The sequence below is a fragment of the Jatropha curcas genome, chromosome 3 (genome assembly GCF_041381405.1).
Source record: "Jatropha curcas cultivar XTBG-Jc1 chromosome 3, XTBG_Jcur_1.0, whole genome shotgun sequence".
Classification (NCBI taxonomy): domain Eukaryota; kingdom Viridiplantae; phylum Streptophyta; class Magnoliopsida; order Malpighiales; family Euphorbiaceae; genus Jatropha; species Jatropha curcas.
In genome coordinates, this window is record NC_143153.1 from 14,343 (window position 1) to 37,157 (window position 22,815).

The following is a 22,815-nucleotide window of genomic DNA, read 5'->3' on the forward strand; positions in this document are numbered from 1 at the left end:
TCGAGGCCATAATATTCCCTCTAAGACATGTAGGAAGAATTTCCGGGCCATTCCGAGCAGGTGCTTCCGGGGCCCAAAATCGTAGGTATACCCCTGGTCTTAGGAGACCTGAGTGAAGCCCTGTTTTGAATCCGATATCTTCTGTACACCTGATCGGCAACTCCTATCGGCTCTTCTAGGTGATTTTTTAGGGTCCTATGGTCGAATCGCTATGCCTATCTCAGCTGCTCATTGATATGGGTCCATCATCACTCGTCACTAGATCGCAAGGAGGCATGGTGAACGACGAAGGAGATCCATTGGTGCTTCCTATTGGACCGATTACAAGGAGCCCTGTGTGAAGCTCTTTTCCGGAGCTCATATCTTCTGTACGCTTGATGGCCAGCTCCTTTAGGCTCATCTAGGCAATACTTTAGGGTCTTATGGTCCAATCGGCATGCCTATCTCGGCTACTCATTGCTTCATTACGGATTGCAAACTCAATATAATTTAATGCGCAAAATCGGTGCCACTCCGGAAGTATTTGGCAATTTTAGCCCAATATCTCTTTGTCTGTCGCTTATCACGCCATTTCGAGGCCATAATATTTCCTCTAAGACATGTAGGAAGCATTGTAATCATTTTCAGGCCATTCCAAGCCGGTGCTTTCGGCCCCCAAAATCGTAGGTATACCCCTTTCGTCTCAGGAGCCCTGAGTGAAGCCCTCTTCCGTAGCCAATATCTTCTGTACGCCTAACGGGCAACTCCTATAGACTCATCTAGGTGATAGTTTAGGGTCTTATGGGCCAATCGGCATGCCTATCTCGGCTGCTCATTGCTTCATTAAGGATTGCAAACTCAATATAATTTAATGCACAAAATCGGTGCCACTTCGGAAGCATTTGGCAATTTTAGCCCAATATCTCTCTGTTTGTTGCTTATCATGCCATTTCGAGGCCATAATATTTCCTCTAAGACATGTAGGAAGCATTGTAATCATTTTCAGGCCATTCCAAGCCGGTGCTTTCAGCCCCCAAAATCGTAGGTATACCCCTTTCATCTTAGGAGCCCTGAGTGAAGCCCTCTTCCGGAGCCAATATCTTCTATACGCCTAACGGACAACTCCTATAGGCTCATCTAGGTGATAGTTTAGGGTCTTATGGGCCAATCGGCATGCCTATCTCGGCTGCTCATTGCTTTATTAAGGATTGCAAACTCAATATAATTTAATGCACAAAATCGGTGCCACTTCAGAAGCATTTGGCAGTTTTAGCCCAATATCTCTCTGTCTGTTGCTTATCATGCCATTTCGAGGCCATAATATTTCCTCTAAGACATGTAGGAAGCATTGTAATCATTTTCAGGTCATTCCAAGCCGATGCTTCCGGGCCCCAAAATCGTAGGAATACACTAGGTCTTAGGAGCCCAGCGTGAAACCCTTTTCCGAAGCCGATATCTTCTGTACGCCAAATGGGCAGCTCCTTTAGGCTCATCTAGGTGATATTTTAGGGTCTTATGGTCCAATTGACATGCTTATCTCGACTGCTCATTACTTCATTAAGGATTGCAAACTCAATATAATTTAATGCGCAAAATCGGTGCCACTCCGGAAGCATTTGGCAGTTTTAGCCCAATATCTCTCTATCTGTCACTTATCACGAAATTTTGAGGCCATAATATTTCCTCTAAGACATGTAGGATGCATTGTAATCATTTTTTAGCCATTCCGAGCCGGTGCTTCCGGGCCCCAAAATCGTAGGTATACCCCTTTGGTCTTAGGAGCCCTGAGTGAAGCCCTGTTCCGGAGCCGATATCTTCTGTAGGCCTGACAGGCAGCTCCTGTAGGCTCATCTAAGCGATAGTTTAGGGTCCTATGGTCCAATCGGCATGCCTATCTCGGCTGCTCATTGTTTCATTAAGGATTGCAAACTCACTATAATTTAATGCGCAAAATCAGTGCCACTCCGGAAGCATTTGGCAGTTTTAGCCCAATATCTCTCTGTCTGTCGCTTATCATGCCATTTCGAGGCCATATTATTTCCTAGCATTGTAATCATTTTTGGGCCGTGCCAAGCCAGTGCTTTCGGGCCCCAAAATCGTAGGTATACCCCTTTGGTCATAGGAGCCCTGAGTGAAGCCCTCTTCCGGAGCCGATATCTTCTGTACGCCTGACGGGCAGCTCCTATAGGCTCATCTAGGCGATAGTTTAAGGTCTTATGGGCCGATCGGCATGCCTATCTCGGTTGCTCATTGCTTGATTAAGGATTGCAAACTCAATATAATTTAATGCGCAAAATCGGTGCCACTCAGGAAGCATTTGGCAGTTTTAGCCCAATATCTCTCTGTCTGTCGCTTATCACGAAATTTTGAGGCCATAATATTTTCTCTAAGACATGTAGGACGCATTGTAATCATTTTCAGGCCATTCCGAGCCGGTGCTTTTGGGCCCCAAAATCGTAGGTATATCCCCTTTGGTCTTAGGAGCCCTGAGCGAAGCCCTGTTCCGGAGCCGATATCTTCTGTAGGCCTGACGGGCAACTCCTGTAGGCTCATCTAGGCGATAGTTTAGGGTCTTATGGTCCAATCGGCATGCCTATCTCGGCTGCTTATTGCTTCATTAAGGATTGCAAACTCAATATAATTTAATGCGCAAAATCGGTGCCACTCCGGAAGCATTTGGCAGTTTTAGCCCAATATCTCTCTCTCTGTCGCTTATCACGCCATTTCAAGGCCATAATATTTCCTCTAAGACATGTAGGAAGTATTGTAATCATTTTCGGGTCATTCCGAGCCGGTGCTTTCGGGCCCCAAAATCGTAGGTATACTTCTTTGGTCTTAAGAGCCATGAGTTAAGCCCTCTTCCGGAGCCGATATCTTCTGTACGCTTGACGGGCAGCTCCTATAGGCTCATCTAGGCGATAGTTAGGGTCTTATGGGAAAATTGGCATGCCTATCTCGGCTGCTCATTGCTTAATTAAGGATTGCAAACTCAATATAATTTAATACGCAAAATCAGTGCAACTCCGGAAGCATTTGGCAGTTTTAGCCCAATAACTCCCTAAATCTGCTCCTTTCTTTACTGTAGAATTTGTTTTATAAAAGTTCTGCAGAAAATGTTATTTCTCCTCTTCTCTAACCCAAAATGTTATGCAACTTGTGTAGAAAACTTTCGGGCTATTAAACATAAATAAAAGGTTTTATTTTACATATGCAGTCCTTCCTGCCAAAAGTACTTTTAAGTAGCCAAAAAATATCAAAGAAATGTATAATTAAAAGTTTGATAGCTTAAAACAGAGCTTTCTAATGAACACAAGCAAGCAGATAAAAATCAGTCACTCTTCTTTGCCATTTTTCCCTTCACCTCCTTTCAGGAACCTCAAGAACCAATAAGCAGAAGACTTTGGGTGACGGGTGAGCCCATCCTTGTAATCTACATAGATCAAACCAAACCGCTTGGTATAACCTTGAGCCCACTCAAAGTTGTCCATCAATGACCATGCAAAGTATCCTCTCACATCTACTCCATCCCTGTCCATGTTATTTGCCACAAGTATGTCAAAATTCTTGCCTTGCGGACACTGTTTCTCAAAAAGCAAATATATAAGTAATTTAAAAGAATATTGCTATTTTCTATACTTTCCATCCAACCAAACGAGATTCCATTTAAATAAGATTTCAGGTCCCGAGTAACTATTAGTGTGCATCAACGGCATCATAACAATAGTACTGAAGTAACTCACTTGATTGCCTGAGCAACTGCAGCAAGGTATCCTTTGTAATACTTAACTCTCATTTTGTCATCTAACATTTCATGGAGTGGGGCATTAGATTCTTCATCATCCATACCTGTCAATTGGTGTGGGGTGAGGGTAAGAGAAAATTATCGTCATTATAGCATAGAATAGCTGAAAACTTCTACTATCTCAGAAATAGCAGATGCTGCAGCATGATGTAATTTCTAACAAATGACCACCGATCTTGCACCGTAACTTTTAACTCAACAGAACATTTCACATATCTAAGAAGTGACTGAACAAGGTTACAATCTAACAAAGCACGGTTTAATTGAAAATATATAAGAAATCCTTCGAGCAAAATCAGAACTACAAAATCTAATTGATGAATCAGTGTTTATTCACATACCATTCTCTGTAACATAAATTACAGGATTGTTGTATGTCTGGGCTATGTAATTGAGAGTCTTCTGGAGACCCCATGGACAAACATAAAGCCATTCTGATGCTGCCTGATATGCATAGAATATTTCATCATGATTGAAGGCAACATATTCGCACAAATGGACAGAGAGATCAAATCATACCTTCTCACCAATTGTTTCACCCCCTTCCCATTCAACTGATAGTAAATACACTAGAAATTCAGAAAACAATAACAATGAAAAGGAAATATAAGGAAGTAAGCGATAATGATATTAATATTTACCTAGTCTCTCCATTGATTGGGCTTTGTAGTAATAGCTATCTTCAGGGCTACCTGTAGAATGAGTAATAAATCTCGAAGTATAGTGATTTAGACCTACAAAGTCAACTGAGTTCCTAAGTAATTCCTTATCTTCCTCTGAGAATTTTGGGAGTTGATCTCCAAGTACTTCACGCATAACTTCAGGATAGTCTCCAAAATAAATTGGGTGCAAGTACCTGTAATCAAGAATAATGAATGAATAGTGCGAAAGAGAAATCATTAAGAAACAACAGATTATATAAGAAAATTTTCCAGGCATTTGCATGCTACACCCTTTTGGGTTAAATGCTCTTGACATAGGATCAGCACATGCATATAGCAGGAAGTGTTGAATCAACCATGTAAGTTCAGTAAAGAATTAGTATGTTGTTATAGTGGGTCTCACCTAGTAGACTCATCAGTACTAGCTTATGAGATAGCTAACGACACTCTATAGCCATTCACTCAGCAAAATACTGCAACCTCTCCTCAGACCCCTCAAGAAATAAATTCAAAGATTGAAAATGCATGCATAAGATTGGACATTGTGCCATCAATAGTTCACAAACCAAATGACATCACACAGTCATTGCAACAAAGTGGCAGGAGAACTACCATCCAAGATGGAAATCAAGACGCCTTTTTGCAGCAATTTTATCCTTGGTTTCTTCTGAATTAGGTTCTGCCCATTCACAATCCACCACCAGACCTATTTGCCCTCCTTGATCCTCCTGAAAAAACAGCAGCAGGGACAAGATATTATCCTCTGAATGAACCAAATAACCTAAAAGTGATTAGCATAGTTCTTATCAATTCTTTCCCATGAACAGGTTCATCCTTTGTAGCGGCACTAACAGTAATCTTATCACTTTGATAGATGAGAGATGACCATGAAAAAGTGTAATGAAACCCATTAAAGCCAAAAATGGTTACTCATGGTCCTGGATTGTACATTCTAAAATTAAAAAGCATAAGGCCGGTGGCAGTAAAACTTTTTGCAATTTATACACTATTTACCCAGATATGTAAAGCTCAACACATACAAAAAAAAAAAAAATCCAAAAGATAGACGGCTTACCTTGTACTTGCTGCGGTATATGGAAACAGCTGTTGCATGGGCCAAGAGCTGGTGGTGTGCAGCCAAATATGGCTCTGTCGCTGATTGTTCGCTTCTTCCAGGAGCAAATATTCCACAATCATATCCATTTACTGCTGTTTGGAGGGGCTCATTTATTGTAATCCAATTCTTAACTCTATCACCAAAACTTGCAAAGCAAGTTTCTGCATAGATTCCAAAGTATTTTCTGGATGTTCTCCAAACATTGATACCATATATATCGTTAATGCATAATCTAATAATCATTCAAAATGTATAATATTCTAATCTCAAAACAGAAGCATACAAATAAATAAATTTGTCAAGATATTTTTGCTCACATTAATACTTACACAATTTCCTTATTCAACCACCCTCCTATTGACTCTTCAAGATGCAAGGGAAGATCCCAATGGTACAGTGTTATATATGGCTTGATACCTGCATAAAAAGTCGTAAATATCAATTATTACTGCATATAGAAAGAAATCAAGCACATCCAACTTCTTACCCTTTTCAAGAAGAGAAGTAATGATACTGTTATAGAATGCAATTCCTTCTTCATTGACATTGGTTCCCAAACCATCTGCCATAATATAAAACAAATATATCAATAAATGAAAAGCAATATGGAAGATAAGAGACAATGTCCATGTGGAGATCAAAGAAAATGATGGTCACCACCAAGTGAAATAGAATGTCAAAGGGAAAGGTCAGAAAGTGAACTGAAAAAGGCAAAACTGCACATGTTGACAACTAAACATTAAACTAGGAATACCATTATAAAGTCACCTTTCATCCTATACTCTTCATCTCATTTCTAAACTTCCTGTAAAACTTAAAATTTCATCCTCCAGAAACATCAACTGATACTCTATTATTACAAATTGATAATGCATCACCCTCTACACAATTCACCAGCTGAAGTTAGACAAGAGACCTGCTCACATCATTAATCATGCTTAAGTTGCCCTCTAGGTGAAGGTTGGTTTGTCAAGTTTATCCATGTTAAATTTGTTAAATGCACAGGAAAAGAAATTATAATGGCAATTACTTGCTTGAACTTCTGACCAAACAGAGAACGAATACATATTATACTCAGAACACATACCAGGGAAGATGCGAGACCATGATATGGAAAATCGATAAGCATCGAAACCCAACTTAGCAATCAGTTCAATATCTTCCTGTATATCAATATTTAATAGTAAAAAAAAATTGATGAAAAAGGACATAACATAAAGGAGAGTTAAAGAAGTAACAAAAAGAAGAAGGTAAAAGAAATGTTAGGTCCAAAAACAAGCAAAATTAGACATGCATGCTAAGCTATAAAACTTGAGCCCTAAACATAAATCACTAGAATGCACGGCAAAGTGCCTATTGCAAAAAGCTAATTAGCCATACCACAAGTGAGCAACACGATAAAATTTCACATGACACTGTTTTGGTATCTATTAGTGAATGTAGATGATTTACTTAAAATTAATATGCATAAATTTAAAACTAAGTTTGAAGTACAAAAATGGAAATTGTGATTAAAATGATGAAAAAGAAGCAGGGTTTAATTTGCTCATTGAAAATTATCCTCACCAATTTTTAGATTCAATTTGAGAACAGAAATGCAGTCTAATTTGAAAAAGCAGTCAAAGATTGCACTAAACACTGAATAGACATACTCGAATGACTAATCTGATAAGGCGTCAATGTTAAGAGACAAGGTAGAGACAAACTACAACTGGGTATTTTACCGATAAAAAGAAAATGCAAAACAAGAAAGAAGATGCAAGAAAAATAAATACTGCAATAAGTTCATAGAATCAAACATGAATGAGAAGCTGCTAAGACAAGAAGAAATATAGAGAAACATTCAAGTAAGGCGTAGCCAAATCCAGTGATGCTGACCCGGTATCTATGATAATGATCCACAGCAACATCACCATTGCTTCCATCAATAATATTTTCTAATAAAACAAAAAAAAAAATGATAGAGAGAGAGAGAGAAAGAATGAGTTCCACAACCCAATTCAAAACAAAATGAGAATTGAAACTGAAGAATGATATAACCTTTTAAATAAATAAATAAACAATTCATTCAACTATGTAATTGAAAAGGTTGTACCTTTTTTGTGTGAAAAAGCATCCCATATGCTAGGACCCCTATTACCTTCGTTGCAGCCACCTTCAATCTGCAAATAAGCAAAAAGGAGTTAAATATCGTGCAAGTTTGGCATAATCTATGCGTTCTGCAAGAAAAAGCTTCTGCTGGAGTTCTTGCCTAAAAGAACCATTGGAAAAATAAGTTCTTATATTAGCAGAAGGATCATACAGATTAAAGAGAAACAAACATAATATTTTCGAAATGGCATTGATTAGAACAAAACCAAGAAAAGATGATAAACAATCTGCAATCATACGACCAAGAGCAGAACTAATGCATAGGCCCACTCCCAATTGTTGAATGAGAGACAATAATAACTAGAAGAAGGTAGCACAAAATAGTACTAGATTCTCAGAAAAGAAACCCAAATAAAGCAAACGGGAATGCCATACACATATACATAATCTGTCAAAAGAAAGAATCAAAAATAATGCACAGTCGTTCAGCTGACTAAAAAGGAATAACAGTATTTTACAAGGGGAACTGAGAAATACCCAGATCACAATCTGCAACCAATCTGGAGGAGACAAAAAGTGGTGGTTATAAAATATAAAGAGTACCTGATAGGCAGAAGTAGCAACTCCAAAGAGAAAATTAGGAGGAAAGTCAGAGCGAGAGACCTCCTTTCCGTGCAAATATTCATGTTCCTTCAACAATTGCTCCTTCTTCGTCATTCTTCTTTCTCCTTTTTCCAGAGGTTATAGTGAGAGCGAGTGATGTGAATCTGAGGGGGTAGGCAATGGTGTTGGTATATATAAGAGAGAGGTGTGGCTGACTGGCTTTGTCTGGTCGTTGGCAATCTATTAAAAAACAATAAACTGTAAGCTTAAAGCTACCGAGTGACCAATTTACCACTTCAAACGGTACACGTGAATCTGAGGGGGTAGGCAATGGTGTTGGTATATATAAGAGAGAGGTGTGGCTGACTGGCTTTGTCTGGTCGTTGGCACTCTATTAAAAAACAATAAACTGTAAGCTTAAAGCTACCGAGTGAGCAATTTACCACTTCAAACGGTACACGTGGAATATCTGAGTATCTTGTAATAAAAAAATAGAAAGAAAACAAAAGAAAATGAAAGAAAACGTCAAATTTCAGGTGGGACAAGCGCTTTCTGCTTTCTTTGATATACAAATACGAGTATAACATGATTTATTACTTTTTAGGAGATGAATTTTGATTGGAATTCTAATTGGCTTAAACAGTATAGATCAAACCCAAGTGAGCTGCATGATTCAAGATATGACAAAAGCCTTATCCAACCTTAATGCTCTTTTCAGTATCATATCTTAGTATATCACAAATGTTGACAGTTTTCCGTTACAACTCAGCTTCCAGAATATCATACAACCGTCTTCAATACGAGAAAATTCATTTGGATTCCTATTAGTCACTTGACCAATAGAAATCAATCAAATATCATTTTAAATGCCTCAGTCACTTGACCAATCAACCTAATAATCCAAATTCGGAGGCAAATACTACCTTAAATTTTTATTCTAGCTATAAATGAATCAGTCGATCAAGCAGCGAAGGGAAGGAAAGGAGAGACAACTGCAGGGATGAATCTTCAGTGAATTGCCATAGAAATCAAATTGGTTTAGTGAAAGATGACAGGCAGCATTCACTACCGCAGCTTACATGAAAATTAAAAACAAAATAACTAAGAGAACAACTCACCATCAGCCTGTATCAAAGTATTTTTTAGTTATGTACACTGTCACAGAATCCATCAAGTCATTGATACAACACGAGGAATTTAGCAAAACAGCATTAGGCGCCAAATATAGTTGCAGATTTACATGTTTCTTTAACAGTAACAGCCATCTAGTAAAGATCACTTCAATGGTTTCAAACCCAGGAGAGCTCGCAGCTTATTAGCTTCTGCAATCTCTGGATCTGGGTGGTCTGTGCCATCATCCTTCTTTTCCTTCTTTTCCTTCTTCTTCTTTGGCTCTTCCGGTCCATCCCCATGCCTTTTAGGACTGCTGCTGCTGTGGCCATGCCTCTTGCGATCCCTACTCCTACTCCTACTTCGACTCCTTGAACGACTCCTCCGCCTGCCCCGGTCCCTATCTCGCCTCTCCCGTTCCCTACCTTCCCTCTCTCTTTCTCGCTCTCTCTCCCAACCATAATCTTTTTCTTCTCTCAAGCGATACCTATCCCGATCCCGATCCCTATCCCTGTCCCTCTCCCTGTCTCTGTCCCGATCCCTGTCCCGATCTCTGTCCCGGTCTCTGTTCCTGTCCCGCCCACGTCCACGATCGTAGTCCCTATCATAGTCCCGATCGTAGTCTCGGTCCCTGGGCAAATAGGAAAATCAAGGTTCAAAAATAAGCACAATCTTTTGTTTAAGGCTTTAAGTAACTATAAATTCTGCAAATCAAAATTGTACATTAAATGTAATTATCTTCATCTGAAAAAATAGGGGGGAAAAATGTTCACACTTATAATTGAAAATGAAATTGACATGAAGTTGTTTCATCCATCATACTTCTCTCACAGCACACTGTCAGTGAAGAGAAACCTGGCAGGATCAGATATTAATATAGGAAGCTGTTTTAACCACCAGTGGCTTGAAATGCCATGATTGAACTGGACTAGTTTAGTGTGTTTGTGTGTGTGTGTGTGTGTGTGTGTGTGTGTGTGTGTGTGTGTGTGCGCGTGCGCGCGCGAGTAAATAGGTATGCTTAATACTTAAAAACAGCTTCCATCATGTGCTCACCCAGTTAGGCCACAGTTCTATCACAGATTAGTTAGAATGAAAATCCACTAGTTTTGCCACAGATATTTTCACACATTAAAGAAAAAAAAGCAAAAAAACTTAAAAACCTTGTTTAGACTTCAAAACGATGTACTAATGCATTGTTAAGATATAAGGGGAAAAGAAAAAAGTAAAAGTTATTCAGATAGAAACCTCAATGAAATAGAAATGATATAAGTACAAAAAATAAACAAAAGGCAACAGTCATGTAGAAAATCAGGCATTCATTTTCATTATATTGGGAAAAACAAGAGTTATTAGTACAGTTCAATACATTTTATGTTAGGAGACCCATGCACACACATACAAAATAACAAATTAACTAACTTACTTAACAGAATATGGAATAGGGACACTCTATGCATCACATCATACAATCAAATTCAGCAACCAGGCCAAAGAGTTTACCTGTATCTGTGACTCTCACGTCTTCTATCCCTATCCCTATCCCTTTCCCTTGTGGGACTTCTGCCATGGTAATAATCCTGTCAACATTTTAAAAACACATTTAATAATTTAATGAGAGCTAAATGTGATAAAAAGCGCAAAGGAAAAAAATTTAAAACTGAAATGTTCCTGCTCACGGTAGGAAGAATTACCCGTTCATCAATCCCATTGTCTAATCCATCATCTTGTTCATTCTCCTCTTTCTCTTCCTCCTCTTCAAAATCATCTTCCAGCACACTTTTTCTAGGTTCAAGTGAACCAAGTGATTCAAGAGTCCATCTGTTGATTAAAGAAAGAGTCATATCAAAACTTCATGTAAATTGGCATTCAAATCAAGTAACATGCATATCTATAAACATGGCAAAAATATGAAAATTCTATAACTTTAAGCAACATAGCTATTAAAATTTTACTTGTTGCCTGAATTTTTGCAATTACTATACCAAGATATCCAAAATGGCCATAAAAAAGTTACCTTTTCTTAATGCGTGGGAGAGCAACATCACAGGAATAATCTTTTGTAAGAAGCTCATCTATAACCTCATCCACATGGGTCAAAGCAAATTCTGATAATGAAAGAAACCAACAAAATTTAATAAATCTACGTAAACAATTATAGATGTGTTTTGAATACAATTTGAAAGAGTTTCAAGGTTCCAAAAAGAGAGCTGTAGAAAGGCTAAACAACTTACTTCCATCAGGTAGTTTTTGCCTCAATTTCCGATAGTCATTGTACAAAGGCTCAAGGTACCGGTACACATCAACATCAGTCCCAGTAAGACGCAGATAAAAAGCACCAAGTATACGCACATATCTGCACCCATTAAATGAATGTTGAATAGAGCTATAGGACATCCAACAGCAATAGCATATCACAAATGTGAAAACAAAGCAACATTGACAAGCCGATGACGATGATAACACAGAGTATGTGAGAGCCAAGTAGGTAAAATAAAACCCCCAATTTTCCTAGACCTTCAGCTGTTTATTGTGAACATTCAAAGCAAGCAAACAGACACTTAACGTTTTGTAATGGATAACAGAAGGCATTACAACCAGCGAGCAAAGAGACATCAAATTTCTTATTCAATAAAACTACTACTATTCAATAGCTAGCAACCATGAAAGTTGCACAGATGCCAGTGAGTAATTCTTTCTCGTTCCAGATATTTCATGACATAAACTAACAAAATACAAACACCAAATACAGAAATTCATTGCAAAAATAGAAACGTAGACAACCAAATTAAAGCAAAACAATAATAAATTGATAGCAAAGAAAGACATTACATACTTGTAATCGTCATTTTTTATGAACTCGACGACAATGTCCTTCTCGGGCTGGATCTGAAGCATCTTCATTACCAAGCACATAAAAGGCGTAGGTTTGCGGTTTCCACCAAAGGTGCCACCAAGATGGTCAAGCTCCATAGCCTTGTCCACGAGCGTCTCCGCCGTTAAACCGAAGCATTGCTCCTTCCAATAGGTGTTCTGGTATATCTTAGACCTAAGAATTTTCTCGACGAGATTCTGGGGATTCGTGCCCCTTATACTCTTGGCCGCCGGATCGGTGCGGTTGGCCATAGATTGATTGAAAGATCAAAATTGGAAAGAAACCTAGCTGCAACTCTAGTCCAGAAATTCCAGAGAAGACGATGGCAATTTGATAACAATGGGATAAAAATTGCTTATGAGGATAGTGGATTGAAATCAAATGTTGGCTAACTTAAGCCCAAGCCCAATTACTGGCGGTGGTATTAGGAGGCAATCGGGCACGTGTAGAGGGAAATGTTCCGCCAACAAAGGACTATGAAAACGTTTTCATCCTCAAAAGTTAAAACCTTGCAATCCTTGATCCTACAGAGATCGCGAAACAACAGATGAAGAACGGCTTGATTGCATTTTCACGCTTTTGTCTCTCCAGAAAGGGCCAATTTGACTATTTTATCATTCCGAATAAGCAAAATAATCAAAAAATTTGACGGTTTCCTTCTGGTTGCCAAGAAATTCTAAAGAGTTGTCAAATTAAAGTGATTTTAGTTTTTGCAAAATTTTCAAATTGCTCAGTTCTTGTTACTTGGCAACTTATGTAATGTGCGGTTGCATCTTCTTAAACCTCTTTCTCCCTAAGGTCACTCGCCTCAAATGACCTGGAGCAAAGCACATTCACCACTACAAGGCGAAAATATATGCTGACTACTAGCTAATCCTCTTGCCTCCCTAATCGCCCACTTAGGAAAAAGAAATGCAACTGAGGGTGATGAACAAATGCAAATTTACGAAGGCAATTGTATCAAACGATTTCATTTTCCCCTTTAGATACCATATGACTAACCTAGACAACATGTATTTTCAGTACAAAATTTGCCATTGTCGTGTACATATCAACTTAATCAGCTTCCAGTTCTGCTCCAAATTGCTCTAGCCGTGCAGTGTCCTCGGCATAATCTCTTACTATAGCATGATTAACTGATCCATCATCCTCACTAGCATGTACTTGTCTACCACCAAACCTGAAGGAGAACATGAAGAAAATCATGAATATTAACGATAGAAATTTTTAATTAAGAAAACCCTGTTCTAATAAAAATATTCCATCTCTCTCGCGTCTCAACATGTTTGTGAAGAAAGGGAGAAATAACATCAAAATCATGCCACCCCAGTTCAATCTCAAATGTCAGGTTCCAAAAAACAATAATGACAAAACAAACAGCAACCTGAAAAGAAAAGCTATAATATTCTATGATGCTGATATTTTTACGTCACATGTCTGATTCTTACATAGACTTGAGATCATGGATCTTGTACTCCATTCAACTACATGGATCAGCTGCAGATATCTATTATTAATATTTAACACTAGCTAACCCAAAAAGTGAAAAAGATAGAGGGAGGGAGGGAGGTTGGGAAAGGGTGGGGTTTTGGGGTTTTGGGGTTATTATCGCAAAAACTTATATGACAGCTCGAGTGACATTTAATGGCACTTATATCATCATTATTGAAAAAATGAATTTACCATCGTCCATTCATCAGTTCTATGCACTTCTGCGCATCCTTCCTGTCCTTAAATCTTACTAACACAACACCCTGTGGATGATTCTCACATACCTGCACCAAAATGGAACCACAACAATTGATGAACAGAGATTCAAACATGCAAGCACACTAGCTTAAATATAAAAGTTATCCTTGTACAAGCACACTGAGATTTTTGGCACCAGCCCCCAAGAAATACAACTGGTGAGGAGAACTTTCACCAGTAAAGTTTCTCAGTGAATATAGGAATGCAGGTTTAAGGTAGAAAAGATCACTGAAAATAACCATATAGGTAAATGAGAACTAAACTTTCAACCAGGACCGAAAAATATTTCATAAATGAAGATAGAGAGAATTTTGTTTTCTAGAACGAATTTATGGGTCAGTCTCACTTGGTCAATGTATAAGGTTAGGAGAATTAAAAAAAAAAAAAAAAATAAGAGAATAAAATCAATGATACTAAATAATCACGAACTACTAGTTTTTGACTGATCCGACTACATTTACGCTGGGCAAGCTAAAGGTGAAAAGCCAGAAAATAAATATCAGCATCACGTAGTTCCCACAGCATCAACATAATCATTATAGTAAAACAAAAGACTACACATCTATTAATGAGAAACAGAACTAAACCAAAAGTATGTAACATGACATAAATGAAAGAAATTATGTGCTGACATTAAATAAGCCAACAGTATTAAATTTTGTACTAAGAGACCAGTATCTCTCATGTGCCCAGAAGTGAAGATGTTGAGAACCAGTATCTCTCATGTTCCCAGAAGTGAAGATGTTGAGAAAATGAGTACGTGTGATCATTCATTCCCCATTTTATTTGGGACAATTTGGGACATTGCTTATGAAGAGAATCATTTCAGTTCCCTTAACAGAATAAACAGGACCAAGCTTTACACATTCATTCACTCCCTATTTATTTGGTACAATTTGGGACAGCGCTCTATGGAAGATATGGGGTAAAGAAGAGAACCATTTAAGTTACCTTGACTGAATCAACCGGACCAAGCTTTACACATTCCTCTTTAACATCCAACTCCAGTTCGGAACGTAAATTCTCATCAGCCTATTAACAAAATGAGAAGTCCAAATCATAATTCAGAATGAGAATTGATGATCTTAATCTGGTAATGGAATAAATTGTCCTAATTATTCTAATTTTCCAATTTGATACAGCTTGTATTAATTGACATTAATTGTTGCAACATAAACAGAAAAATGACGTTAGCCTCAATATTCCCCAAATAGTGCACATATTTCCCAAAAATGATGTCAGCCTTACTCTCATTTCAGCAGGAGTGAACATGTAACGAAGAACAACAGTAGCTGGAATTAACACCTTTGCATCATCGCGACCACCTGTGCCATATAAGGAACATGCATGGTGTCAGTTATCCACACAGCATACCATTCACGAAAAGATGAAGCCTCAAGAAAAGCTCATGTCTCAAGGAGCCAACAGAGAAGAGTTAAGGATAACTCTGCCCCTGATAAACATAATAAACTTTCTTCAAGCTCATATGTTACATAATAATTCCCTCAATATGAGAGCAAACCAATATGCAACACGCCAACACCATGTATCTTAGAATAAACAATGTTGAGATGCTACATGACAGATCATACAGAACCATAATCACCTATAAATTTCACATCTTGAACCTAGCACCAAAAGTCGGTATCAGAAAACTTCTTTTTATTTCACATAAGACTTGTACACACACATACACAGCAAAACATAATGCATATATATCATAGTACATGATGGACTACAAAGGAGTACAAGCTCCTTCAAAACATAAATACAATGTAGAGGAGGTGACATATGCATACAACTGATCCCGACCTTTTTTCCATTTTTGTCTCTCCATATAGAAGGAATCTGGTTGCTATATAATCAAGGATAAATACCACAAAAAAGAGTGATGAACAAGACAAGAATTGTATCTAGTTACATAGGGAAACACAGTGTACAATATAAACAATGTGTCACCACAAGCAGCAAATACAGTATGAAAACTCCGTATGTCCTTAAAAAAATGAAAGAGAATGAACATAACAATAACTTTCTTCCACACCAAAATCTATGTGTGTCCTTAGAAAAATACTGCCATAGAAAAGATTGCCCTGCCGGTGGAGAGTATAGGATATTATTACTCATGTCTTTAACTATAAACCTGACTATTCATATTTCAAGTCATAGTAGAGTCAATTTCCTCCCAAAAGTTTCAACAGTTCAATTTAGATCATGATAACGGTCACTATGCTACACTGCATTCTACTTTACTCTCAGAAATGAGCCAATAAAGGGTGAAATGTAAAGAGATATTTAGCAACTTGCTGGTATGAGTCGGTTAAACTTAAATATAAATATTAGCAGCAACAAGTACAACAACTAAGCCTTAATCCTAAACTAGTTGGGGTCAGCTATACTATTCCTTTATCTCCATAATACTCTATTCACAGTTGAATCTATGCTAATGTCAAGAGACATGATATTTTTGTGATAACTTCCCTTTATGTAAATCTAGATCTACCTCTTCTCCATTTAGCAAAGTATCACACTTTCAAACCGGGACACTTGAGGGCCTACAAAAGACATGACTGAACCATCTCAAATGTCATACTCTCATTTTATCTCTAACAAGTGCTACTCACACTCTTTGTAGAATGAGGCCATTTTTAATCTTGTCCGATCTTATGTGACCATATATCCATCTTATCGCGTCTCTGCAACATGCATCTTGTGAACATGTTGTGCACTCAGTGCCCATTCCCATATAACATTGCAAATCTCACAGTCGTCCTTTAGAACTTGCTTTTCACTTTGTTAGGTATCTTCCTATCACATAGCATGCCCGCATCACTTCTCCATTACATCCATCGTACTTTAATCTATGGATTTCATCTACATCTATCATACCATCTTTCTAAAGAAGAAAGCCTAAAAATCTGAATTGACTGCACTTTGTTAAATTTAAATCTTGGCAAAGATCCTAAATTACATATTTGGCAGCAATAACACAAAAGAAAGTTTATGATTCCAGAAGATAGGGGGACAAATGTAAGTAACAATGAACTTTTTAACTGCAACATTTATGAAATTTTGTAAAATCAAAATGGAATGCCATGATGTCAACACCATAATTATTATCATAGGTTTGAGATGAGAACATACCCCAACCAAGTATCTTCTCCTCGACACGTTTTAGCTTCTTTTTCTTCTTGTTATCTACTTTTTTGGGTATAAATCTATCCCCTACATTTATCATAAACAAGGCTTGTTAGTAATAACAATTCAATAAAATAATTGCTTATACTGAATAATATAGAGACATCTTCCACACTCAACACAAAAGACGAAGAATAATTTTAAAATCCTCATCAGCAAAACCAATCAAGATGGAAAAACAAACTATCAGATTATATTTATTACCCTTCTGCTCAAACTTGGCTCGGCTGACCGACATAGGGATTGTGCCACCCGGACGTAAAGGCGTTCCATCCAAAATTTGCATAGCCAGATCAACTGATGGTTCCTAGTGTATAATCATAAAAATATACTATGTAAAATTCTTCTTGTCCATCACAAGTCATAGGCTCAGAAGCACAACATAAAATTACCTTTAAATACGTAATCAATGCGTCCCCCTTTGTTCTTCCTGTTTCTTTGTCAACATAGATCTTCACGCGAGGCTTTTTCGTTTCAGGATCCTGTATAGTTCGGATTTCCTCGTCAGATGTACAATTTGAAAAATTAGATTGTATAGGGGATACAAGAATATATAAAGAACTAGAAACATTACAGCATTTTAATTATTTGTCTATGAGTTATCAATATTTCTTCCCCAGCTCATCTTGCTAATTTCAATCCTCCTCAACTATATCAGTCTCAGATGCAAGTTCATAAAAAATCATCAAAGTCTCTAAAAGAAATTAGCTCTCTCCTCTACTTCTCTTCACAAGAAGACTTAACCATTGAATTTAAATAATTTCAGAATTACAGTTCATGATACTATACTTAATTAATGATTATTTAAACAACAATAGTTCCTGAAACATAAGAAAATAAAAATTAAAAAACAAACCCATCAGCTCCCATGGATGCTGATTAGTATGAGAGAAGTTCATTTTTGCTTATTCAATAGTAACACACAGGTTTCATATAATCCCCAACTTTCTCACGGAAACTCAGCATCATAAGCAAAAGAAAAATTAGGCCCTTCAACCATAAATTTAAATAATATAGCCACTCTACCTCTTTGATAATCCCACACTTGGAAAATACCTCTACCACCTAAATAAATTTCCACATGTGAGTTTCTTGCTAAGAAAACTATAATAGAATATGACAAAATAGTGTTATGAGTTACTTCTTCAGCTGTGACATCATCGGGCAACCCAGTAACATAAATATGTGTATTGACTTTCAATTCAAACCAACTATCAGGGGCCTTATTGGCTTCCTGCAAAAGTAAGAAAACAAATAGGGGCATCAGAAAAACCAGAAAATACACACACAAGCCTAGAAGGCCAATTGAGGATAAAGGCATCATCATTTCACAATCATTATTTATTACACTTGATTCATCTTCATAATTTTTGTCCCAAAATGGTTTATGATGATGGCATCATCCCGCAAACAAGCTTTTAGGTATAAAAAAGCTTAACAAAATTGCCTAAAATAGAAACATCTTCCAATAGGTAAAATACATGAAATGAGAGAGGAGGCATAAAGAGAAGACCTTATTATCAGCTTGCTTTTCCTTTTTATCTGGTTGCTTTTCATTATTATCAGTTTGCATATCCATCAATTTCCTCTTGCCATTGTGTTTTGGTTCCAGTGTATCACTAGTACCATTAAATTTTTCTTTTGAAGCTGCATCTTCAATATTCACAGTTGGAAAAACTTCCTCTTCTTGCAAGAAGGTCATTTCATCTAACCCATATTGCCCACCCATGCTTGATGTGTCATCCTGGATATATCAATCAACAATATGAAAATTCTACCGTGCATTTAACAACAACACCGAGTTATACTAGGCCACATAGTCAATATATTACAATGAACTCCAAACAAAATCAATAAAACAAGTCTACTCATGTATTCAAAATCTGAAGCTCACAAAATAGCTGTTCACTATTTTGCCTCTTGAGATGCAAATCTTCAGGGCACTTTACCCACCCAAAAAAATTTGGAAAAAAAAAAAGTAAAAGAATAAAAGGAGGAGAGATACATACGCATGTTCCCACACATCGCAGGACATTCTCAAAATCAATAAAAGCGATAGAATCAACCAACTTGGCTAAACTGATGGAAGTTTCAGAAGCAATCTTTGACCTAACAAGATTATAATAATATTTATCATAGACTATGTTGACATTGACTGATAACTGATAATTATAAGTGACTTATAAAAACCATTGCTAGATAAGAGTTGACTGCTGAATTAATAATGGCACATTGTTCAATCATGAATAGCAGCCTGAGATTCCACCATTAAATGAAATTCACAAAAGACAATGAGTAGACAGAAGCACAAATTGCACATATACACACATGTATACAAACACACTATTCTGCTAACAAATAATATCATGAATACATGAATGTGGTTAACATGGTGCCTGATCAGAAAATCCAAAATAAAGTTTCAGTTGCAACTCTCAAACTAACTGATTTTGCACAATAGAAAAAACCGGAAAATTGGGGAAAAAAAATCAGCCAACCTGAGGAACCCATGCTCTAAGACCTCTATCCCACTTGTATGTAGTTCCATCATCATCCGTAAATTCTTCCTCACCCTCTGGTGGCGACATAGCTCTATCATAATCATCTAACCCAACACCAGCACCAATACTGCCAGAATCAGAGCCATTTTTCAGCTGTTGTGCCTCAGCTTCAGCGTCTCTAACCTCTCGCTGCCATTTCTCAAATTCAGCATCATCATCACTGAAGGGCACTGTGAAATATATCACAACATAAATCACCTTCTGCAGGAGACAGAAGAGGAGAGATAGGGGGACGCATGAGGGAAGGAGGAGAGAGAAGAAAAATGCAATAAAAATAAAATCCTTAACCTGAAGAAGAGTCCTTAGCTTGCTCTTTATCGGTAGAATGAGATTCATTTTTGAAGCCAACATTGCCTCTCTCGGTCTCTTCAACGTCATCTGACTTCTCCAACTCATTATCACTGTTGGTGCGGGCTGGAGAATAAATATCAAGAGTTTAGAACCATCAGCCAAGACACAGAAACACTAAGGCTCTGTTTGGTGATGGAACGTAGTGTAACGTAATCAAATGCATTTGAATGCACTACATTACATTACAGCTTACCAAACAGTATATTATGTGTTTTGAAAAGCATATAAATAAATTAGAAAATTGCATGGATACACATGACAAACACAGTTCATTTGAAAAGAAAAGGCAGATGTTCACCTGCAATAGAGGAATCAGCTTTCTGTTGAGAAATTCCTGATATTAATTCAGGAATTGATGACAATGGCTGCCATACAACTCTTCCTTCAGACCATACAAGCGTACTTTCTGAGAGGTATCCATTCAAGAAATGCTCTGTGCAGGCGCAGTAAAGAAGCAAAGTAGATGTTTCAATAGCTCATTAGACCAATTGAACAAGTTACACATGGAACAATTGTCCTGAAACCGTGCTATTGATTACTGGTAGAACTGAAATTCAAGAAAGGAGAGAAAATTCACCAGGGTAAATTTGAGCCCTCGCATTGAAAATCAACAAGAAATTTAAATTCCCAAATACAAGCAAAACTTATTTTGTCCTCTATTCCATCTTTTTCATTCAACAAAACAATACAATCCTTTTTGTAAAAAAAGCACCAGATTCAAGACAACTATTCCACATCCCAAACTTCATATATTGACAACTGCCAAAATCACTCGGTCAAAACATGTAAACTCACCACGCAGCTCAGAAGACGCATAAGGTCCGAGATGTTGTTGATTTTCACCAAGAATATACCAACCCACCTCTTCAACCGCACTATGAGTCCCCTCAAAGCCATGTCCTGCACATACAAGATCAGAAACAACAATATCAGTACTTAAACTAACAGTTCAAACAATAGCTGAACAAGTCACAAGCATAAACAAGAATGCACATGAAAATGGCATCCAGATAGACTAATAGGGGATTATTTTTGTGCATTCAACTACTTCTTTGAATAAAGTAGCAAAAAACCTAATAAAATTGAAAGCATCGTCCATATTGGAGGGCCTTAATTAGCCAACTCATTTCGAGTTTGATTCTTTGGTGGAAAGCAACATTAGCAAATTAATTCTGAGAGGAAATATAATGCAGATAACAAATATAGGCACACGCAAACAACTACGATTTGCATTAGAAGAACCAAAAACGATATAATATCACTTTGTGCTAAATTAATCAAATTCGATTCACAGATTTGATAAATTACAAGTAACGATACTAACCAGAAGGTTGTTCGGAGTGTTGTGGTGGTTGGTACGGGTGATCCTGAGAACCGTCTACAGACGACATCGTTTTACCTGAAACGAAATTGCTCTATACTTCTGACGAGGACGAACTGAGTGCGAGCTAAATGGAAGACGGTAGAAAATGTTCGGACTGTTTGGATACCATAATTGCTACATCCGAGTTTAAGGATAACGATAAATCCTTTCGCGGACTGTTCACATATAAAATGGGGCAGCTCGGGGCTCATCGAAGCCCAAAATTGATAGACCACGAACTGGGTAATGTTAAAGCCCAATTCTGTTTTCCAATCAACTAGCCGTTACCAAGAGGGGACCCTTTATTCCCTTTAACGGTCACATTGTCAATGTGACCGTTAGCCTCACCATTGACTCCTACTATATCTCTCTACAACACTTTCCTTTCCTCCCCAGAAAGAATCAATATCCTCTCATCTGTAGATCAAAGAATAGCTACCCTTTGTCACAAAGAGAGAAAAAAAAAACCTCATTCTTAAAAAAGAAAAAAAGCAGCAGCAAATGGGTGGCATCACTTTAGGCAACACGCATTCAATTTCTCAATCTCACCATCACACCCACAAGGTCTTCTTGTTCTGCAACTACATTCTACTGGGAGCAGCCTCTAGTTGCATATTCTTAACCCTTTCGCTTCGACTGGTGCCTTCAATATGCGGGTTCTTTCTAATTCTCCTCCATGTATTGACAATTATTGGGGCAGTATCAGGTTGTGCAGCTGCCTCATCAGGGACCAACAGGTGGTATGCTGCACACATGGTGGCCACAGTGCTTACGGCAATATTTCAAGGATCGGTGTCGGTGTTGATATTTACTAGGACAGGGGATTTCCTAGGGCAATTGAAGTCATATGTAAGAGAAGAGGATGGTGAAGTGATATTGAAGCTTGCTGGTGGGCTGTGTGTGTTGGTTTTCTGTTTGGAGTGGGTGGTTCTTACTCTTGCATTTTTCTTGAAGTATTATGCCTATGTGGAGGGTGGCGACGTTAGTGGTGGTAATACTGCTATGAGAAGATCTGCCAAGGTGCAGCAAGAAGAGGACTTGAAGGATTGGCCATGGCCTTTCCAAGTCTAATCTTGGGTTTGATCTTACATATGGCTGTTGTAATTGTGATAGTATTGGCGTGGTGGTGCTTCCGCATATTTATTTATTTATTTATTTTTGTTGATTCAATTATTTGTTATTTTTCTTCTGTTTTTTTTTTTTTTTTTTTTTTTTTTTTTTTTTTTTTTTTTTTGGGGTTTATTTATGAAAGGAAAATGCTACAGGATATTGAATAGCATTATATTTTAATGAAACTTTCGCCTTATTTTTTCAAATTTTTGTTATTCCGTTGCCCCTTTCTTTCAGATTCGGACAT

The 22,815-nt window shown here is 37.6% G+C and overlaps 4 protein-coding genes across 6 annotated transcripts; 1 reads left to right on the forward strand and 3 right to left on the reverse strand.

Annotated features, from left to right (window-relative positions):
- Positions 1-3,133: 3,133 nt before the first annotated feature.
- On the reverse strand, positions 3,134-8,583 carry BGLU42 (beta glucosidase 42). Its single transcript, XM_089718666.1, has 13 exons — positions 8,255-8,583; positions 7,656-7,722; positions 7,439-7,497; positions 6,648-6,723; positions 6,048-6,122; positions 5,890-5,977; positions 5,519-5,744; positions 5,056-5,171; positions 4,423-4,637; positions 4,301-4,335; positions 4,123-4,225; positions 3,720-3,825; positions 3,134-3,507 (listed from the first exon to the last, which is right to left on the reverse strand). Exons 1-13 carry the CDS (start codon positions 8,366-8,368, stop codon positions 3,312-3,314), a joined length of 1,476 nt encoding a protein of 491 aa, XP_089574792.1. The 5' UTR covers positions 8,369-8,583; the 3' UTR covers positions 3,134-3,311.
- Positions 8,584-9,356: 773 nt separating this feature from the next.
- Positions 9,357-13,011, reverse strand: LOC105639207 (PRP38 family protein). Its single transcript, XM_089718667.1, has 6 exons — positions 12,198-13,011; positions 11,596-11,717; positions 11,379-11,469; positions 11,056-11,182; positions 10,865-10,941; positions 9,357-9,995 (listed from the first exon to the last, which is right to left on the reverse strand). The coding sequence occupies exons 1-6, from the start codon at positions 12,485-12,487 to the stop codon at positions 9,530-9,532; spliced, it is 1,173 nt and encodes a 390-aa protein (XP_089574793.1). The 5' UTR covers positions 12,488-13,011; the 3' UTR covers positions 9,357-9,529.
- A 150-nt stretch (positions 13,012-13,161) lies between these two features.
- Positions 13,162-21,673, reverse strand: ELF9 (RNA binding (RRM/RBD/RNP motifs) family protein). 3 transcript variants are annotated; one of them, XM_089718663.1, is made up of 15 exons: positions 21,420-21,672; positions 20,891-20,995; positions 20,394-20,528; positions 20,033-20,158; positions 19,682-19,914; positions 18,697-18,927; positions 18,325-18,417; positions 18,210-18,248; positions 17,576-17,665; positions 17,388-17,490; positions 17,130-17,210; positions 15,234-15,310; positions 14,937-15,017; positions 13,920-14,011; positions 13,162-13,416 (listed from the first exon to the last, which is right to left on the reverse strand). In XM_089718663.1, exons 1-15 carry the CDS (start codon positions 21,484-21,486, stop codon positions 13,293-13,295), a joined length of 1,677 nt encoding a protein of 558 aa, XP_089574789.1. In that variant the 5' UTR covers positions 21,487-21,672; the 3' UTR covers positions 13,162-13,292. The 3 variants fall into 3 exon arrangements, with proteins under 3 accessions (XP_089574789.1, XP_089574790.1, XP_089574791.1); XM_089718664.1 differs by lacking the exon at positions 18,210-18,248 and having other exon boundaries at positions 21,420-21,673; XM_089718665.1 differs by lacking the exons at positions 20,891-20,995; positions 21,420-21,672 and having other exon boundaries at positions 19,682-19,945.
- Positions 21,674-21,837: 164 nt separating this feature from the next.
- JHL23J11.5 (uncharacterized) lies at positions 21,838-22,628 on the forward strand. The gene has a single exon (XM_012230435.4). The coding sequence runs from the start codon at positions 21,960-21,962 to the stop codon at positions 22,527-22,529; it is 570 nt and encodes a 189-aa protein (XP_012085825.1). The 5' UTR covers positions 21,838-21,959; the 3' UTR covers positions 22,530-22,628.
- Positions 22,629-22,815: the final 187 nt, after the last annotated feature.